The sequence below is a fragment of the Diadema antillarum genome, unplaced genomic scaffold, assembly GCF_040938485.1.
Source record: "Diadema antillarum isolate AM-2024a unplaced genomic scaffold, OU_Dant_1.0 seq00000105_RagTag, whole genome shotgun sequence".
In the NCBI taxonomy this organism is placed as follows: Eukaryota; Metazoa; Echinodermata; class Echinoidea; order Diadematoida; family Diadematidae; genus Diadema; species Diadema antillarum.
Window position 1 is genome coordinate 1,493,412 of NW_027271191.1, and position 20,798 is coordinate 1,514,209.

Consider the following 20,798-nt stretch of genomic DNA (forward strand, 5'->3'; position numbering starts at 1 on the left):
ATGAAGATGCGTCAAACAATGGGATAGGAATCAAGTAAAAATAATCATACATTTGTATTTTAACTTCATCATCACAAAAGCATCTTTGCACCATAGAAATTGATAGATTTGGATTAGCAGTTTTGGCCCCCCTCCTCGATGTTTTGCTTGATTATTCCGCAATGCATAATGCTCTCGCCGCGACATTTTATGACCTTTTTCTTTCGAGTATCGCCCAACTTTTGAGACCAAATTTCTAGTTTCGGGCATACTGTATTGAAGCCACACCCCTTTGAAAAAAATTTGTCGGCCCAAAAATTGCTCAAAAACATGATTTTGTGTAAAATCCACTGTGAATTGTGTTTTTCCAATTAATTCATATAAAAATATATTTTTTACTTTCAATGGCTGATAATGATTTATTTTAGCCTGATTATGCTTGAAAGAGTTTCTGCGACATCATTTTGACAAAAACAAACAAACAAAAACAAATAAATTGTTCACGCGCTCCGATTCGCAACATTACTGCTCTGTACGGCGCGGGCCCGTCTGAAATAATAAAAAGAAGAAGAAAAGTTTGTTCATCCGAAAACGACATCTTTCGGATTACTAACCTTCGTAAAAACAAGCCTCTTTCCATTGTTGGACTAATTTAACCTTGGACTGAGATTTAAACCTTCGGCATAGCGAACTGTAACAATAATTTGCTCCCATTTTTTCATTGACATTTTGTGAAGCAGCATGCGTTTCGGTAGTTGAACGTTTAAATGTTGTGATGCTAGTCCCCTGCTAGTGCAGACTAAGTTTGGTTACCTCCGGGGAAAGTTCCGTTACGAAATACAAAATAATGCAAGTCTTTTCAACAATAATGCACTTCTATATAGATTTTTATTTGTTTAAATGCAGTTTCTATAGTTTTGTACAAAAACCGCAAGTCTTTTCTGCAACTCTCTTTGCGGTTTTAGATACAGCATTGTGTGTGATTTGATGGACTTGCATTTGAATTTTAGAGTTGCGTTTAAGTGCAATTGAGTTTAAAAAAAAAGTTCCCTACAATTTTCTAGTTTCGTATGATTATCAAACGCAAGTCTTTTCAGCATTCCATGTGATTTGATGGTCTTGCATTTGATTTTCAGAGTTGCATTTGATTTTTAATTTTGTGTACGAAATAAAAAATAATGCAAGTCGTTTCAACAATAACGCACTTTCATAATTGTTTAGAGATGCTTTTAACCCTATTTCAACTGGGCTATTTGAGACCAAGTTTTTATGGGGGGGGGGGTCAATTTGGCTCCCCCCCCCCCCCCCCCCTTCAGATCTCGGCCGCCAATCTGGCGATCGCTGCAAAATTTTGCCTGAAGATAGAGCTGGATGTCAACTACAAGATTATATGGTCATACAATAGAAAAATATTGGCTTTCTATTTTTAGTAAATTAATTATGCAAATTTATGCATGAAATCATTTTCACCTATAACTCCATTAGAATGACTGAAGGATCCCTAAATTTTTGTGTCAGAGTTCCTCAAGACACGTCAAACTATTTTCTTGTTAAAAAAATAGCGAAATCAAAATTAATTTCTTTTGATTTTTATTGTTTTGTTAATTTCTTATGTATTTTATTGTTCTTTTGACCTTTTGTTTTCTATAGTTTTTTTGCCAAAATTTGTTGCAGGCACTTTTTCAAGCTTATCTATGTTAGAATTGATCAATTTCAATGGTTAAAAGTTGAAATAATCTGATTCATATCAATTTAACAAAAAAACACAATTTGCATTGGATTTGCACACGATAGCATAAATTTGAGCCGTTGTTGGGTTGACATGCATATGCAAAACATTACGTAACGTCAGAACAGTGTACCTGGACGTCGCAAATTTGGTCTCAAAATATGTGGGAGACTTCAATGAAAAAAGTCATGAAATGACGCTGCAAAATCTTTGCGCGTTGCGGAATCGTGGCACGAAATGTCGAGGGGGGGGGGGTCAATTTGACCTCCCCCAGTTGGAATAGGGTTAAATGCAGTTTCTAGTTTCGTACAAAAACTGCAAGTCTTCTCTGCAACGCTCTTGCGTTTGAATACAGCATTGCGTGTGATTTGATGGACTTGCACTTGATTTTTAGAGATGCGTTTAAATACAATTGAGTTTCAGGTTTGAACAATTATTTTCTAGTTTCATATGATTATCGAATGCAAGTCTTTTCAGCAAAGCACCTGCCCTTCAATGCAAAGTTGTGTGTGATTTGATACATGTGCATTTGATATTTTTAGTTGCATTTAATTACAATGTAGTTGCATTTTAATTAATTTTCTAGAAACGGGTCCAGGTTTCTAATACCGCTGCGGAATAGTTAATGTTAGAATATTCGGATTAACAAAAACACCTATTTCATGTTCGGATAATGAATCTCTAGTAGGACTTATAGGTGTACACAATTTGTGTGTTTTGAGAATAACGAGAGGGAGAAAAGGGGGAGTGAACTGCCTTTGGGTACTACATTTAATACTCCAGTGTAAATGAGTGTGTGCCCTTTCTATTCTGGCGTACAAGACAATGGATGCATGGCGCGAACGCTACCGCGCCGTACACTAGCGAATTACCGGGTAGAAATTCTGCAAATCGGAGCGGGAAAACAATTCTTTGTCAGAGAATGGTGATAAGATTTTGAGCGAAAAATTATGTTGACTTAGACGATAAAATTAACACGTATTTCAGCTCAGTTGGCAACGAAAATCAGGTTGACTTATGCGAGTTGTCGACTTATGCGACGTCGACTTAAGCGAGGTTTACTGTATGTGTTTGTGTGTGTGTGTGTAAATATATGTTGGTATGCTGCTGATATGTGTGCCATAATTTTATGCTTTTGTCATCTTGGAAGATTGCATGCACCTTGGTTTGTGGTTATTTCTTTATCACACCATGTTTGTACAGACAAGCTCTAATTAATTCAGCTTGCATCCAGCGACACCCCCTTTGATCATTTATCATACGTTATTACATACTTAAATACATTTAGCAGTCTAGATTAGCAAAGTCTGCAAAAGTATATCATATAGAAATAAAGATGAATCATTTTCAATAGGTGAAGATGGAAAGTGGAAAAATGTAGCTATATGAAAAATAAAATGAATTGCAAAACCCTATACTGCTACGTGAAACTAAAGCTAGTTTACTGATGGAATGACAAAGATGTCACACATTTGAAATTAATTGTAATTTTGTTAGAAACCCATTTCAAAGAAGATCTCTAATTTTAATGCCAGTAAAATGTATTGACAGTACTGATGCAGATACAGGTATGTAACTTGGCTGAAGAGAACACATATGAAATTGACATTTACCTGCAATATTAGAGCAGTGACTTTGTCAATTCTCATAAAGAATGTGCAGAGAAATTATTGAATAATGTAATATAATGGCCATTTCCCTTTGAGAAATATTTGTGGATGTGAATGAATACCGACATATTTGCTGGTGTGTATCTGTTTTATTCTACAACAGCTCCAGTGGGCAATGAGTTAATAGAAGCTCTGACAAGTGCTTTGAGGGCTGTTTTTCAAAAGATGGCACAAATCCAGTGTGTACCAGAGGTAAATTGCTTACGCTCTTTTTACACTCCACTCAAAATGTAAAAATTTCTTTCTTGTTTGCTTTTCAACCTTTCATTACCTTGAGTGAATATTGCATGGTGTAGTCAGGTATGTCTATAGTTTGTCATCTCGTTTTTCATTGTATACAATATCTGATTTAGATAGTGTAAATACTGTGAGTTATATATTGTTTCTTGTGTATGTATGTTTGTTTATTTGTTGTTGTTTTATACACTAGGGTATGGAGTTGCAGGAAAATCTGATTTCTGTTTTTCTACTTTTCATTTAGGCTAATCACATACTGGGGAAACCTGTTAAAATGAAGGCGATTTTACCTTGTTGTAACTGGTACATGTACCATGTGAAATGCTATTAAAAAGAGACCAGGACCCTGTTTCACAAAGAGTTGTATTTACAAATAACTTGCCAAAGTCACACTGCGCTTACATGCGACTTGTGTATGGAGATTCATTACATTGTTCTTAAGCTTAGTGTGATTTTATTGATGGCGAACATATTTATATCTTCTTGAATTAGACATAATAGAGGCTACTATGTAATCCCGTGATATTTTTGTGCCAAAATTGATTTTTTTTTTTTGGGCTAACTCTGTCAATTTTTGGGTGCTGAATCCAAAAAAAAGTTGGTTCCATTTTTTCTGACCACGTCTTCAGCCGCCATTTTCAATTTCGAAATGGCCGCCATAGCAATCTGTATTTTGACCCATATCTCATAAAGTGAGCAATGTAAAAGCTTCAAATTTGGTGTAAAATACATGGTTGTGATGTCAGACACTCTGATATATCTTTTTCTGATATTGTGGATTGTTTTGATATGAATTGTAGGCTGCCATCTTGAATTTCAAGATGACCGCCATAGCAAACAGTATTTTGACCCATATCTCATATGGTGAGCATTGTAGAAGCTTCAAATTTGGTGCAAAATGCATAGTTGTGATGTCAGTCACTCGATATATCTTTTTTTGATATTGTGGATTGTATGATACAATTTGTAGGCTGCCATCTTGAAATTCAAAATGGCTGCCACAGAATTTTTACCCATATCTCAGGTTGCAATTGATATTATCAGAGCATCAAATTTTCAAGAATGCACATGCCTGTTGTTTCCAACATTCCAGTGCAGCTGTTTCCTAATTGTGGATCATTAAATATCTGATCTTAATGGAGAGATAGCTGTCATTCTGCATGACCTGGAAATGAATTTTATTTAACTAGGACAATTTTGTCAAATTGTCAAAATTGTGGATCATCCACAATATCAGAAAAGAATTGTCAAAATTGTGGATCATCCGTAATATCAGAAAAAAATATATTAGAGTGACTGACATCACAACTATGCATTTTGCACCAAATTTGAAGCTTCTTGAAATTCAAGTTGGTGGCCATAGAAAAACAAATGATACCGTGGTAAGCACCTAAGATGAATTTGACAAAATTGTCCTAGTTAAATCAAATTAATTTCCAGGTCACGCAGAATGACAGCCATCTCTCCATTCAGAATGGCTGCCATAAATTCAAAATGTAAGGACGAGATTCCAATGACATCATCAAGCCATGCTGAGGGGCAAAAAAAGGGTTTGTTTTTTTTTTGTGTGTGTGTGGGGGGGGGGGGGGGGGGGTCCATACCACTTTCAATATGACCGGTGTGGGCATACGTGTATGCGTTACATCCCAAGTCCCATAGTAGCTAGGTGGGTGTAGGCCTATACAGTTAACATACTGCATGCTACACAGCTATGTGCTTTATACACACATGATTTGTTTTTACCTCTCAGGCAGCACATTGTTTGGCATCTTGGAACCTCATCAATTTTATATTTAACCCCAGTTATTAAAATATTTGTACAAAAGCAAGCATTGATACGATTGAATGTGATCTTCAAAAACTTGATATTGCCTAGAGAGAATGAAGACAAACGAGGAAAAGTCTCACAATGGCAAAAAATGCCATGTTATGGTCACCCTACCAGACATCTCATTCACAAGCCTGTTGTCCACAAACTGAAACAGCTCATCAGGGAGCTCATAATTGATGGATGTATTCTGGAATAACACAGAATGAATAAGGAATTAATAGGTTTTTTTTTCTGATTGCCCTTGTGTGGGTCATCAATTATCAGGATATTTACTGCTGTACCACCAATGATTCTAAAACTACAAAGGAGCAATGACAGCCCAGTTTTGTGGCACTTTGGATGCATCAGAATTCCTCAGCAATTTATAAAACCATCACACGAGGTTAATCTACAAAAACAGTAACTGCAAAAGCTGATGAATGTGGTGCTTGGCAATCAGGTATCTGAAACATTCAAGGGAGATATTAATAGAAAGAGATGAAAAGGGAAGTTTTCATGTTCTGTACTAAGAATTTGTATCTGAAAGAATTAAAAAGAAATCTATCTGGGATAATATGAGACAGGCCAGACATTCAGCTCTTGCAATATTGTACACCATGTGAGATTGGATCCAAAGTCATTAAAGGACAAGTTCACCTTTATATACATGTGGTTTGAGTGAAGGCAACAATATTAGTAGAACACATCAGTGAAAGTTTGGGGAAAATCCGACAATCCGTTCAAAAGTTATGAATTTTTAAAGTATCTGTGCAATCACTGCTGGAGGAGAAGACTTCTACAGTGTATGATGTCACATGCGTGCAACAATATAGGGAAAATAAACAGAGAATTTCACAAAACTTGACTTTTTAGCTCACCTGAGCCAAAGGCTCAAATGAGCTATTGCGATCGCCCTTCGTCCAGCGTCCGTCTTTGCGTCGTCCGTCGTGCGTAAACTTTTTACATTTTCATCTTCTTCTTGAAAACCCCAAGACCGATTTTCATCAAACTTGGCAGGTAGCATCCCTAGGGGGTTAGGAACTCAATTTGTTAAAATGGGCACCATGCCCCACCCAGGGGGCCCCCAGGGGGGCCCAAACCCCCAAATTAAGGAATCTTTAAAAATCTTCTTCTCTAGAACCAGAAGTGATAGAGCTAAGTTAATACTATGAGTTAGTACATTGATGACTGTAGTTTCAAGTTTGTTCATGGCGGAATCAGGGGTGCCCCCCTTGGGACCCAGGGGAGGGGGATGGAGAGGGGTTCTAATGGGGCGTAAATTGTACATTTTCATCTTCTTCTTGAGAACCCCATGACCCATTTTCACCAAACTTGGCAGGTAGCATCCCTAGGGGGTTAGGAACTCAATTTGTTAAAATGGGCACCATGCCCCACCCAGGGGGGCCCCCAGGGGCCCAAACCCCCCAAAATTAAGGAATCTTTAAAAATATTCTTCTCTAGAACCAGAAGTGATGTAGCTAAGTTAATACTATGAGTTCGTACATTGATGACTGTAGTTTCAAGTTTGTTCATGGCAGAATCAGGGGTGCCACCCCTTGGGACCCAGGGGAGGGGGGTGAGGAGGGGTCCTAATGGGGCCTAAATTGTACATTTTTATCTTCTTCTTTAGAACCCCATGACCCATTTTCACCAAACTTGGCAGGTAGCATCCCTAAGGGGTTAAGATCTCAATTTATTAAAATGGACACCATGCCCCACCCAGGGGGCCCCCGGGGGGGGGGGGGGGGGGGGGGCCCCAAACCCCCAAAATGAAGGAATCTTTAAAAATCTTCTCTAGAATCAGAAGTTACAGAGCTACTAAAGATAATACTATGAGTGAGTACATTAATGACTGTAGTTTCGAGTTTGTTCATAGGAGATCTAGGGGTGCCCCTCTTGGGGGCAGGGGGGGGGGGGGGGTGGTTGGGAAGGTCCAAATTGGGGCCTGAATTGTACAATTTCATCTTCTTCCTGAAAACCTCATGATGGATTTTCGTCAAACTTGGCAGGTAGCATCCCTAGGGGGTCAGGATCTCAATTTATCAAAATGGGCACCATGCCCCACCCAGAGGGCCCCAGGGGGCCCCAATCCCCCCAAATTAAGGAATCTGTAAAAATTTGGGCCCTTATTGTACATTTTCATCTTCTACTTGAGAATGCCTGGTCGAATTTTGGTAGAGCTGTGAATAATTTAGATAAGTGACTGCGTGAAAGGTGAACTTGCGATGCTCAGGTGAGCGCTAGACCCGCGGGTCTCTTGTTGAATAAAGTGCACATTTCTTCGACATGTTACTGACTTATGTTAGGGGTAATATTATTTCTCCTGACTTCTGAAAGAGAGAAGTCGAGTGTCCTTTTATTATGTGAGAAAAGTGAGAATATCTTGAATTTTCTTTATACTTTCTTTATATAGTTGTACTCATATGACATCACAAGCTATAGTAGTCTTCTCATCCAGCCGTGACTGAGCAGAAACTTCAAAAATCCATAACTTTTGAACGGATTGTCTGATTTTCCTCAAACTCTCATTGATGTGTTCTACTAATATTGCTGCATTCACTCAACCCACATGTCTATGAAGGTGAACTTGTCCTTTAAGCTTAAGAGGATCGCTAACTTCTCATAACACTTCCACTGGTTCAACAGTCTGGTAGACCTGTCATTATCCAGTCATTGCTAGACGATAAATTATCGGAAGGTATAAGTTCTAAGTAATTACACAATCATTCGTCATCTTCTAATTTTATGGCCGCCTAATTCTCACTAACAAAATTTCATTTTTCATACCCATGCCTAAGAAACCCACAAAATTGAGCCAAATAATCAGCCTGAAAGTTGAAACACTGAGCAGTCAATTCCATCTGACACAGATACCACATCATGAAAAGAAAAGAAGCAAAGGGTTCACCAAAGATGCCATGGGAGCTGTCACCCGTCACGAGGAAGGAGATATCCTCATTTCATTGCATGTGTCAGATGCTTCTTCAGGAGCAACAGGAAAAATCAGAGATATTTGTATTGATGATTATTATGTATCTACACTGACATTAATAGTATTTTTCATTCTCCTGATGGATCTTTGCTTTATTTACTGCATCGCATGTTGTCTGCTCCATCACTGGAAAAGGAAATGATAAAGTACAATTGACATTTTAAGAGATTACGTTCTACAGTTTTGTTACGGAAAAACAAAGGTCTGCTTGGTCATGTCTTTTGTGGCGCCAGCTGAGGTTGAAAATTTGAGGATGTCTCAAAGAGCAGATGGACCAAGAATTATCTAAGCCTTGCAGAATGTCCAATGATACAGTTCATGCCTTCTAGAAGTTGGCCATGGATGACTTCAACCAGGACAATCTCCCACTTTACCCTCGTAGAGTCTCGATACAACACATCCAGAGAACTAACCACAACCTAATTTGTGCTTTTACTACAGGGGAATATTATGTAGTTATTTCCAGAGGATATACATAAATTGTGCAATTAAATGCTTTGAGCATCCTACACCAACGGTATATAGCCACAGAATTCATAATCATGTTCGATGGGAAGAAATGCAACATTCACTGTTTCTGGAAGAATTTAGAACCAATTCTCCCCTATGTACAGCCCTATATACAGTAAGTGCTGTGACTTCAAAAACACATGCAAGGAATGAGTCTTGAAGACATCAACTAAATGTGGGTATCCCATGAGTTTTTGAGTACCGGTATACGGGTAATATTGTTTACTTAAACCCTGCCCCCAAATCGTCTAAATGGGGGCATTTAGTCACTCAGACATAGTTATTGAGGTACTTCTGAAAGTTATTTGTTTTGACACCAGAATCACATGATTTCCCATTTACAAATTTTACCCAAGTGCAATGCTGTTAAAGGAATGCTTCCCATGGCAACCATTTTGCATTTCAACATGGAAGTTTACAGGAAACAGTCCCGCGTATGCAATAATGATACTATTCATTGAAATGATTGACTTAGACATGAGTGCTCCAGCATGGTTGAGTTTGCAGTTTAAAGATCTTACAGCACCAAATATGGGTTGAAATCCATCTTGAATTTCAAGAGGGGCAGCCAATGCGAATAGTCTGTTATTACAGAATGTATATAATCATGTGTGTGTGTTTTTAAAAGAATGTACACTGTACGCCACCATAAACATTGATATGCCTAACAGTTGTTTGTAACCAGAGATATTAGCTGAAAAGCAGCCATTTTGAATGTTAAGATGGCAGCCTAAAAATGATTTGCAATTTGAGGGAGGGGAAAAGTTCATCTGAATGTTCAACATCAATGATATCAAAGTGGACCATCATTTCAGAAAAAGATGTTTCAGAAAGTCTGATAGCATACGCATGCTCTTTGCCCCAAATAAAACCTTACACAATGCATGCAATATGAGATATAAGCCCAATGACATTTGCTGTGGTGGCCATTTTGAATTTCAAGATGGCTACCAACCAAAATGATCCATCATTTAAAACAAAAAAAATGTATATATTAGCATGTCTGACATCACAGGCATGCTTTTTGCCCCAAATTCATACTTTCAATAATGCTTACAACCTGAGATATGGGTAAAAATACATTTAGCTATGGTGGCCATTTTGAATTTCAAGATGGCAGCCTACAGATTGTATTAAAACAATCTACAATATCAGAAAATGGTGTATCAGAATGTCTGACATCATAAACATGCTTCTTGCATCAAATTTGAACTTTCTATGATGCTCACATTATGAGAATTGGGTCAAAATACAGTTTGCTATGGTGGCCATTTTGAAATTCAAAATTGCGGCTGAAGACGTCGGAAAAAATGGAACCAAAGTTTTTTTGGATTCAGCACCCCGAAATTGACCAAGTTAGCCAAAAAAACCAATTTTGGCACAAAAATCTCATGGGATCCAATATTTCGACATAGCAGACTTTCCTAATACCTCTTATAAGCAAATTATATGCAAATGAAATGAATACTAGTCTTTTGGTCAGACATTTGGGTATTACTGTGACCCCCGGGTATTACTGTGACCCCAGGGTTGCAGAGATGAGCTTGAGCGAAAACAAATGCACTGGAGTGGATAATTTTTTGCAACAATTTTTATGCCTCCGCCACGAAGTGGTGCCGGAGGCATTATGTTTTCGGGTTGTCCGTCTGTCCGTACGTCCGTACGTCCGCTTTCGTTTATGCGATAACTTGAGTAATATTCACTGGAATTTTACCAAACTTGGTCCAAGTATGAAGTATGATGGAGAAATTATTTGATTAGATTTTGGGTGAAATCGGCTAAAGGTCAAAGGTCAAGGTCAAATCATGAAATTGTATCCGTTTACGTGATAACTCGACTGGATAGAGCAAATTTCACCAAACTTTGTTGGAGGATGATGTATGATGGGACAATTACTTGATTAGTTTTTCAGTGAAATCAGACAGAGGTCAAAGGTCAAAGATCAAGGTCAAATCCTAATTTTATCTGTTTACGTGATAACTCAAAACTGGATGAAGCAGCTTTCACCAAACTTGGTCCAAGGATGATGTATGATGGGACAATTAGTTGAGTAGATTTTAGTGACATTGGCAAGAGGTCAAAGGTCAAAAGATCAAGGTCAAATGCTACAAATGTTGCAATTTCCCCCATATCTATGCAATGCCCAAAGGTATTTTCTTGAAACTTGGTGTGGACATGTACTACTGCGTAAAGATTCTCCAGAGAGAGTTTCATGTCATAAGGTCAAAGTCAAAAGGTCAAAGGGTAGGTGAAAATGTTGCAATATCACTTTTCTTGCAAATGGTTCAATGTATCTTCTTGGAACTTGGTACATACGCATGTACTGACTGGCAGGGATTATCTAGGGAATTTAGGGGTCATGGGTCAATAGTCATGGGTCGAAGGTCAAGGTCATCTCAAAATTTTACAATTTCCCTCATATACTAGTATATGCAATGCTTGCATTATTAGTTTCAAAACTTAATACATGCATTACCTAATGGAGATTCTCTGGGAAATTTCCAGCCGGAAGGTCAAAGGTCAAAGGTTAAGGGTCAAAAGCCAGGTTTCGATGCCCTGCCTCCCCCCCCCCCCAAAAAAAAAAAAAAAAATGAATTTTGTACCGTCATTACACTCTTTCTTCATACCTTGGAAATTACTCAATTCATAAACTTGTAAAAAGGTCTGTCAGAATTCAAGTAAAAATTCTCAATTCCCCAAATATGTGTACCTGCACTCTTAGAAAATTAAGGCAAACCCAGTTCAAGACATTTCTGACAAACCTGTCATTTCAATATTTGTTATGTGAAACTGTCATGGATCACACATTGTGAAGACATTTTACTATACGCCTATTGGGAGAATCATGCATTATGGCGGAGGCATCAGTCGCCATAGCGACATTTCTAGTTTTTCATCAGTTTTCTAAGGCTCCAGAGCCTAATAGAGTAATAGTGCACTTGTAATTGCATCAGATTCAATTTGCAAAAACAAAAAATCACACAAAAACTTTTCAGAAACTGGTCTATCTTGGTCAAATCTACATACATGTCTATACTTAATGTAATGCTCTATCTTATGGATCCACTTTTTTTTCTTTTTTTTTATAGGGACAAGTATCACATTTTAATTTTTGTCTTGCTTCCTCTCCGGCAATCACTTTTTTTCAGTTGATTCCATTACGATTTGTAAGGAGTGCCATACATGTACTTTACCTAATTTTATTCTGATGCTGCCCCAGTGTTCCATCTTTTACAGGTAAAATGTCGCATATTGGTGCACTTTCTTGCATGCACTTGACAATCACATTTTATACTTACTTCTTCCAGATTATATATAGTGTACATCATAGTTTACTCTTCCACAGTTCTTGATGCTCTCCCTGATATTCCTTATACAGTGGAACCCCGTTATAATGAGGTCCGTGGGACCGGCGATATTACCTCGTTATAACCGGTACCTCGTTATATCCGTACGCATCATAAAACAAAGAAAAACATAAGCACGACATCATATCCTAATAAACGAAACCTAAGGACATCCTTTGCGTTGTTATTACACAATTATGGATCATTATTATTGAGAGAATAAAAGGAACTTATTTGTGAATTAGACGAAAAGTAGGTGCTGAAATGAGTTAGGTTGTGAAGTTTGTTTGTTTTTTTCTAAACACCAGCGCAGATAGAGTAACATACAAGCCTTGTTTACCGTAACTTGCGAGGTATTTTACGCTGTTAGTGCCCAGCGGGAATGCGATGATTTAATGAATCATTTTGGCAGTAATCTTGTATCAACTATATGATTGTTGCGCCCGAAGGGATTAAGAATGCGTTCTTTATTTTCTTCCAAAAAATCTCTTCGCGTTTTGTACATCTGTTCTTGAAAAATATGCGACAGGATTGAATGTGGAAGGTTGTGATCCTTTTGACCCAAATCTGTACCTGGTAGACCAGTCCGAAAGAAAGAAACAATCTTCATTGTGAAATGCAGTGTTAAAGTTGTAATAATGAACAAACCCAGATCTATTCTAATTAATAAATGCGTTGGTTTCTTTTTCTGATTTAGGTTAACATGCGTCATTCAACTTTTTTTTACGCTACTGTCACCTGGCGAGATCGCGATGATTTCAGGGTAACATACATGCGTTGTTTACCGTTAACTTGCGAGGGTATTTTACGCTGTTTGTGCCCAGCGGGAAGTGCGATAATTTCATGAATCATTTCGGCTGTAATTTCATACCATGTATGATCGTTGCGCCCAAAGGGATTAAAATGCATTCTTCATTTTCTTCCAAAAAATCTCATCGCGTTTTTGTACATCCGTTCTTGAAAAATATGCGACAGGATTGAATGTGGAAGGTTGTGATCCTTTTGACCCAAATCTGTACCTGGTAGACCATTCTGAAAGAAAGGAAAAATCTTCATTGTGAAATGCAGCGTTAAAATTGTAATAATGAACTAACCCAGATCTATTCAAACTAATAAATGCGTTGGTTTCTTTTTCTGATTTAGGTTAACATGCGTCATTCAACTTTGTTTACGCTACTGTCACCTGGCGAGGATCGCGATGATTTCAGGGTAACAATAACATACATGCCTTGTTTACCGTTTATAACTTGCGAGGTATTTTACGCTGTTAGTGCCCAGCGGGGAATGCGATAATTTCATGAATCATTTCGGCTGTAATTTCATACCATGTATGATCGTTGCGCCCGAAGGGATTAAAAATGTGTTCTTTATTTTCTTCCGAAAATCTCTTCGCGATTTGTACATCGACTCCGTTCTTGAACTGTTAAATGCGTTTGTTTTTATTTCCGAACACCGATTAAGTAGGTTAATATGCGTTATTCAACTATCTTTCACGCTACGGTCACCCGGCGAGATCGCGATGATTTCACCAGTTATTTCGGCTTCAATCATACACACTCATATTTAAATTATCATATATGTCAAATGATAATGAACAAATCCAGATCTATTCAAACTAATAAATGCGTTTGTTTCTTTTTCTAAACACCGATTAAGTAGGTTAACATGCGCTATTCAACTATTTTTATGCTACTGTCACCCGGAGGGATTACGATGATTTCATTAAGTATTTTGGCTTTAATCATACACACTCATATTCAGTTATCATGATAATGAACAAATCCAGATCTATTCAAACTTAATAAATGCGTTTGTTTCTTTTTTCTGAACACCGATCAAGTAGGTTAAAATGCGTTATTAAAACAATTTTTACACTACTGTCACTCGGCTGGGATCGCGATGATTTCATTAATTGGGCTTCAATCATCCACACTCACATTTGCTAACCAGCAAAAGAACTGGAATTCGGAACTAAAAATGGAGAGGATATTATTATGAGTTGCACACGCATTCCAGTTGTCCATTTTTGGCCGCAAGTGTCACTACATGAAAAGTTTTTGAATGCGTTATCCTATTTTTCCTCGTTGCGCTGTGGTCTGACCTATACCGGTAATATCACGCTCGTGTATCTCGCGAAAAAGAAAATTGAATGATTATGTTTTACAATTCAGTAGGAACATCGGAAGGCATTCCGTGTGCTCTTATATTGCGTGGTTTGGAAGTAAAATGAAAGGAACGGTCGTTCTCAGCAAAACGGGGAAAAAGACGTGAATAACGTGAATTCGGTTTTCAATGTTTCGTTTGTTGCGTGTTTGAAAGCGACAATTTAGTCAAGAAATGGAACCTCGTTATATCCGATCAAATTGTTATGTTTTTCTTTATCATGATTGCACCAAAATTGTCCTCGTTATAACCGGGATCTCGTTATAACCGAAACTCGTTATAACCGATTCATTCTGCCATAGGTTTGCATGCAAGGGAAAATGGGACCGACGCGATCACCTGTTATAAGCGGTTTCCTCGTTATAACCGAACTCATTATAACGGGGTTTCACTGTATATGGTCAAATTTCACAATTTAAGCCCCAGTCACACAGTCGCTCAAACAATCCTCTGCGTCCGGCGTTGCATCCAAAAAATCCATTAAAAATTACACTTTTTACAATGCAACGCCGGACGCAAAGCATTGTTTGAGCAACTGTGTGACTGGGGCATTAGCGGCTATCCTGTAGCCACTCTGCATGCAGGTGACGTATCTTCAGATAGTACTTTTGAATTTTGTATACAGATGCATTATACTCTATACAAGATATTGTTTTGTGAAGCTGTGTCTAGTTTCACAATATTCACCTTCATGTTTGAAGAAGGGGAGGGGATCTTTGTCCCTCGCTCAAACGTGCAGATGAAGCAAAAGCTGCTGCTAGTGCAGGGGGATGGCAATGGACATTTGTAGTTGTTTTCTCATTTGCATGTACCAAAATGTTTTGTTATGATAATCCGGTTTATGAATGGTTATATATTATAATTTGAATCAGCAGGCAAGTCCATGCAAAGCAACAATTAAAACTGGTTAATAGTCACTTAGCCAGCAGATTTCAGCAAAGGAACTTGTGTGCTGTCCCATGTGGTTCTTTGAATGTGCTTATGCCCCAGTCACATAGACATCCCGGATCACCCCGCACCACCCCGGATCTGATCTGGGGAGAGATCCGTGTTGACGCCGGGAGGCCAACACGGCAACTTTTGGAGGTCAAAAAGATCCGGCGTCTTCCGGGGATTGCCGTGTTGGCAGAGCAATCTGGGGTGGTCCGTGTGGCTGCCGTGTAGCTGCCGTGCTGATCCGTGTAGCTGCCGTGTTTATCCGTGTAGATGCCGTGTTTGTCCGTGTAGATGCCGCACTCTTCCAGCCTTATCCATGTAGATGCCGTGTTGATACCCTGTGTACAGTCATACCAAAATCCCGCATCTCCTCGGACGTCCCTGGATCTCCCCGGATCACCGTGTAGATCCTTGAGCATCCGTGTTTATATGTGACTGGGGCATTAATTAAACGAGCGTGAGTCATACACACATAATTCATTCATGTATCATACAGCATTAGCCTACACAGCATACGTTTCATTCAAGAGAAGTCAACCTGCTGTGAATGGCTATTTATTCACCTCTTGCAACTACTACTGCATAATTGTGATCAAGAGCAGACAGGATGCTTCCAATCAGCGTGTAGTTCACTGCAGTTCTTCTGTAGTACTGGTACCAAGTAGTTTGTCAATTTCCCCAAGAAGGATTGCCTAGTATGAGAATTTATCTTGCTGTCAGGTCAGAGACTATGTCCTATCTTTGTATGAAAAGCTTAAGTTTCACCTTATTACCACCAATATCTTTCTATACTCACTTCATTTCAAGTACTGCAATACACAGAAGTTTGTGTGAGACACTGAAAACAGAGCAGAAACCATTTGAAATGGAGTATCTAGTAAAAGCTAATCTTGTTATACTGGGGTGACTGTGAAGGTGAAATGTATCTTGTGCCTCACTTGTACACATTTCTTTTTTGTAGGCACTCAAAGAGGTTCATCTGTCCAAGCTGTGCTCCTTTGCTGGAGGGAACGCCTCACCCCACATCAGGGTAAATCTTGTTGGGATCCTTGGAGGTATTGGCAGCATCCTGGCCAAACGCAAAGACACGGAGTCACTTCTCACTGTTAGTCATGGCACTTCTCTCACCTCTTTTGTACTCATTTGAAATTACAGTCAAACCTGTCTATTGGACACCCAAGGGAGATGAAAAGAGTGGGTATTATAGACAGGTGGCCGCTATAGACAGGTTATCCGACTTTTGTGTGCATTGCCTACATGTGCATGTGCGTATCATCGTTGTATACATGTACATCTCTAAGTACTTACAGTGTACATGTACATGTTTGTGTATTTATGCACTCGTGTGTTTCATGCATTGAACAATGCCGGTGCTGATCTAGTTTTTGCAGTAGCAATTGCAGTAGCAATTGTACAATCGTGAAGAAAGCTTTACATTAGTGCATTATCATGATTGAGTGAGTAAAGAATGCAGTGGTGGCGATCAGTGACCATTACCCATGAATGACTGGCATGGCTACAAGGCAGAAAAACACGCTAGATTATTTGCTGGGCTGTGGCTCCATGTGGGTCTGTGGCTGCTGCAGACAGGTTAAAATCTACAACGGAAAATAAAATTTGTGGCCGCTGGCTGTGTTAGACAGTTGGCCGCCGCACACAGGGCCTTTAACAGGGCTTTTCTCTCGGGGGGCATTTTTCAGTGGTTGAATATGGCAGATGGCCACTGATAGACAGGTGTCTGCTATTAACTCTTTATGTGCCATGGTGGAAACCCCCATGTTCCACATTATTCTGAGGCACCAACGTAGTCATGCGTTGAGAAAACATGATGTTCTTCAAATCTTGACAACTTTTGTAGATTTCTGTTAAATTGTAGACGAAGTGAGCAAAGTTGGAGAGAAAATGCCAAGCTTTGCATTTATGTAAATTCTATGACAAATCTATAACTGCTTTTCTTTCGAATACCCAGTAGCTATATTACTGTAGATATATGACTTTTGCACACAAAGCAGTGACAGAAACTTAGAATTTGCACACAAATCCAGTATAAAACACTGCTTGTTAGTCAATCACCACATAACATGCAAGAAAGAAATCACGAGAAACGCTTTCATCGTACTGTGGCATTTGGCGATTTATCGATCGGTTTGGGCGGGTTTGTGCATTTGAGTGGAATATGTGAAGTTGGCACGCCGTCGGCTGAGTCGGATGTGCGAACGTGGCACATAAAGGCCCGAATTCACGAAGGCGGTACAAATGAAACCATGGTTTAAACCATGGAGCGCCAAGTGTCGCATGGAATATTTCGTTACGAAATCAGTCATTTCGTCGATGAAATGATTACTTTTGTAGCGAAACGACAACATTTTGTAACTAAATTAACATTTCGTCCATGAAGTTTACGAAACGGTCATTTTGTCGATGAAATGACCAATTTCGTAACGAAATATTCCGTGGGACACTTGGTGCTCCATGGTTTTTGTCCATGGTTTAAACCATGGTTTCATTTGTACCACCTTCGTGAATTCGGGCCATTGAGTTAAGGCGGGTTTGACTGTAACTATGAAAAAACAGGATGTTTGAAACTTACATTAGGGGGAAATTTGATTCTGATGAATGTTAAAATTGTGCTATGTCTTTTGCCTTGCTATACAATTACAATTTCCTCTTGCTTGGAAATTATAGTGTGCTGAAGCCATGTGTGGTAATACTTTTCTTGAATGTCTGCTTGATTTCAACTCTCAATAGGCTGTAGGCCACCAACTTTTAGAGGTTGCCACCAAAGATGCATCTCTCTGGGTGGCTGCAGAGTCTCTTGATGCCATTTTTGACACTTTTGCTGATGGTCTTACTGCAGACCACGTCGCCGTAGAAATTGGACTTACAGCGCGCCTGAAAGCCCTGGTCCCTCAGCTTAAGTCTAAGGTAAGTCTAACTGGGAATGAAGTAATCAGAAGGATATACACCACAGCAGCTATTCAACTATTCGTGTAAAGCACATTGATTAAAACAACTATTTTACCCCAAAAAAAAAGAAAAAAAAAGATAGGAGATCATACAACGTAATACCAAATAAAGGGAAGGTGAACAATTCTGAAGGATGAACATTTTGAAAATATCTGATTTTTTTACAAAGGAACATGACAAAAAAAAAAATCTTGCAGATATGTTAACCTTTGCATAAATTGATGTCACACAAGTTGACAAAATCAAAATATTCTGACATCTAAAACTCTTTTTGGACATAGGCATTTACATATCGTCGGGTGCCCGTGCATTGGCCGCTAACGCAATACAATTTGTATTGCGTTAGCGGCCAATGCACGGGCACCCGACGATATCAACATGATTTCTTGGTCCCAAAGAAATAAGTCCTGTCTTGATTGCCTTTAACCCTAATCCCACCAGGTTTTTTTGAGGGACTTGAAACCACCGGGGTGGGGGGCTTTTTGGCCCCCCTGGCCCCCCCCCCCCCCCCCCCTTATGGCTTGCACGATCCTCACAAAAATTTACCCTAAGGTAGAGGACAATGTAACCTACAGGACTGTATAGTTAGATTTTTCAAATGTTAATTTATGTATTTCATATAAATTTCTGCTAATTTATGTAAAAGTGATTTTTTTTGGCCTATAAATAAAAAAATAAAGCTCCAAGACTTCTAATTTTTTAAACATATTCTTTTCAATATCCTCAACAATAATGTTGAAGCAAAAATTGCACTTCATAATTATTTCTTATGTATTTTATTGTTTATTGAATTTCTTATGTATTTCTTCGTCTTTTTAGTTTTTGTTTTTGTTTTTTTTTCGTCAAAATTTGTCGCAGAAACTTTTTAAAGCATAATCAGGCTGAAATAAATCATTATCAGCCATTGCAAGGAAAAATATCTATTTTTATATGTATTAATTGCAAAAACAATTTACATTGGATTTGTACACAAAATCATGTTTTTGAGCAATTTTGGGGTTGACAAATTTTTTTTCAAAGGGGCATGGCTTCTAAACGGTATGCCCGAGAGTGCCAAATTTGGTCTCAAAAGTTGCGCGATACTTGAAAGAAGAAAGTCATCAAATGTCGCGGCGAGAGCATCATGCGTTGTGGAGTTATCACACGAAACGTCGAGGGGGGGGGGGGCGGAAATGTGCAAAAGTGCAAGTAGAAGTCTAAAAAGATATCATGTGTATACTTACTAGTAATTCTAAGCAAGATGGATTCAATAAGTAAAAATTTGCAAAAATTATTCCCAACTTGTCCTTGATTCTGTGAAGAGACGTACAGAATCCACATTTTGAACCGCGGCACTGTGTAGCAACAGCGCATTAGCGCAGGGCTGATTTGTTCCTTGCATGACGTCATAATTTCGGGCCCCAAAATTTCGCTGTCAAATCGGGTTCTAGCGATCAGAAAAGGGTCTTAAAACACCATCTCTCCATCGTTCTAGAGATGTTTTCATGTTCTGAAACTTAATTATTCATATTCACAGAGACTTAAGATTTCAAGATATGTATAATTCACTGTATTTATGAATATCAAGCTATTTTTTATGTGATGACTACTTTAAGCATAACTGCTAAGGATGGGAGCTGCGTTTAGCGTAACTTGTGTGGATGAGAGCTGTGACTAAAAGTCTGAAGTTACCTTTTTCATTTTATGACAAATTGTTGATATAACTCACATGCATTATGGTCAAAGTTTACATCACTCTCATTCTTTATTTCATTCAAGGAAACCATGCCCAACATCCTATTTTTCTCTCGCTATTGCTGTACAGTGCAATCCGCGAAATGCATACTTTACCCAGATTACTTTTACTGCCAGAGCGCCATGTGCTTCGAGCTTGTTGCGATGCATCAGGTTGAATACATGCTTTGCGCGAATGTTTTACCCGAGGAGGAGATTGACGGATGCCATTTACGAAAACAAAAAACTATTATCCATTAACTGTTGATCGCAGAATCAACTGAAATAGTGTTTAGATTAGATACACATGAGTTAGTTAAATGTTTTGTTTTGTTTTTAGCATACGACCTCATTGTATTCAATTTCTCTCATAATCAAAAGATATGTAAATGGGTACCTAACAAAGTAGCTATTGTTTGCAAAAGTAGCAAATTTGTAGCAAATTTTAGATTTCGTCAGAGTTCGGTAATAGTTGCAGTCAAACTTAACAGTTTTTTTTTGTTGCAACCAGTTTTTACTTATCACAAAGAAATTTTGAACATAATCAAAATTCTCCGCTCTAGGTCAGGTACTCCCTTTATGTATCTTTGCAGAAAAGGTCACTTAACATGTGGGATACATAAATACATTAATTTTTTTCTTCTTGTTTCAGTAAAAAAAAAACAACAAGAACATCTATTGTAGCGTTTGTGATAAAGTGTAGGCCCATTCTTTATCAAAGGCTATACATTGTAGCTTCTAGATA

The 20,798-nt window shown here is 38.4% G+C and overlaps 1 protein-coding gene across 1 annotated transcript in view; it reads left to right on the plus strand.

The window, feature by feature from the left end:
• LOC139726953 (HEAT repeat-containing protein 3-like) overlaps positions 1-20,798 on the plus strand; it is a 100,767-nt gene that overhangs the window by 78,536 nt on the left and 1,433 nt on the right. The window contains exons 14-16 of the mRNA XM_071637941.1: positions 3,482-3,570; positions 16,335-16,478; positions 18,122-18,298. Coding sequence (XP_071494042.1) covers positions 3,482-3,570; positions 16,335-16,478; positions 18,122-18,298 — 410 coding nt within the window. The remainder of the gene's footprint in view (positions 1-3,481; positions 3,571-16,334; positions 16,479-18,121; positions 18,299-20,798) is intronic.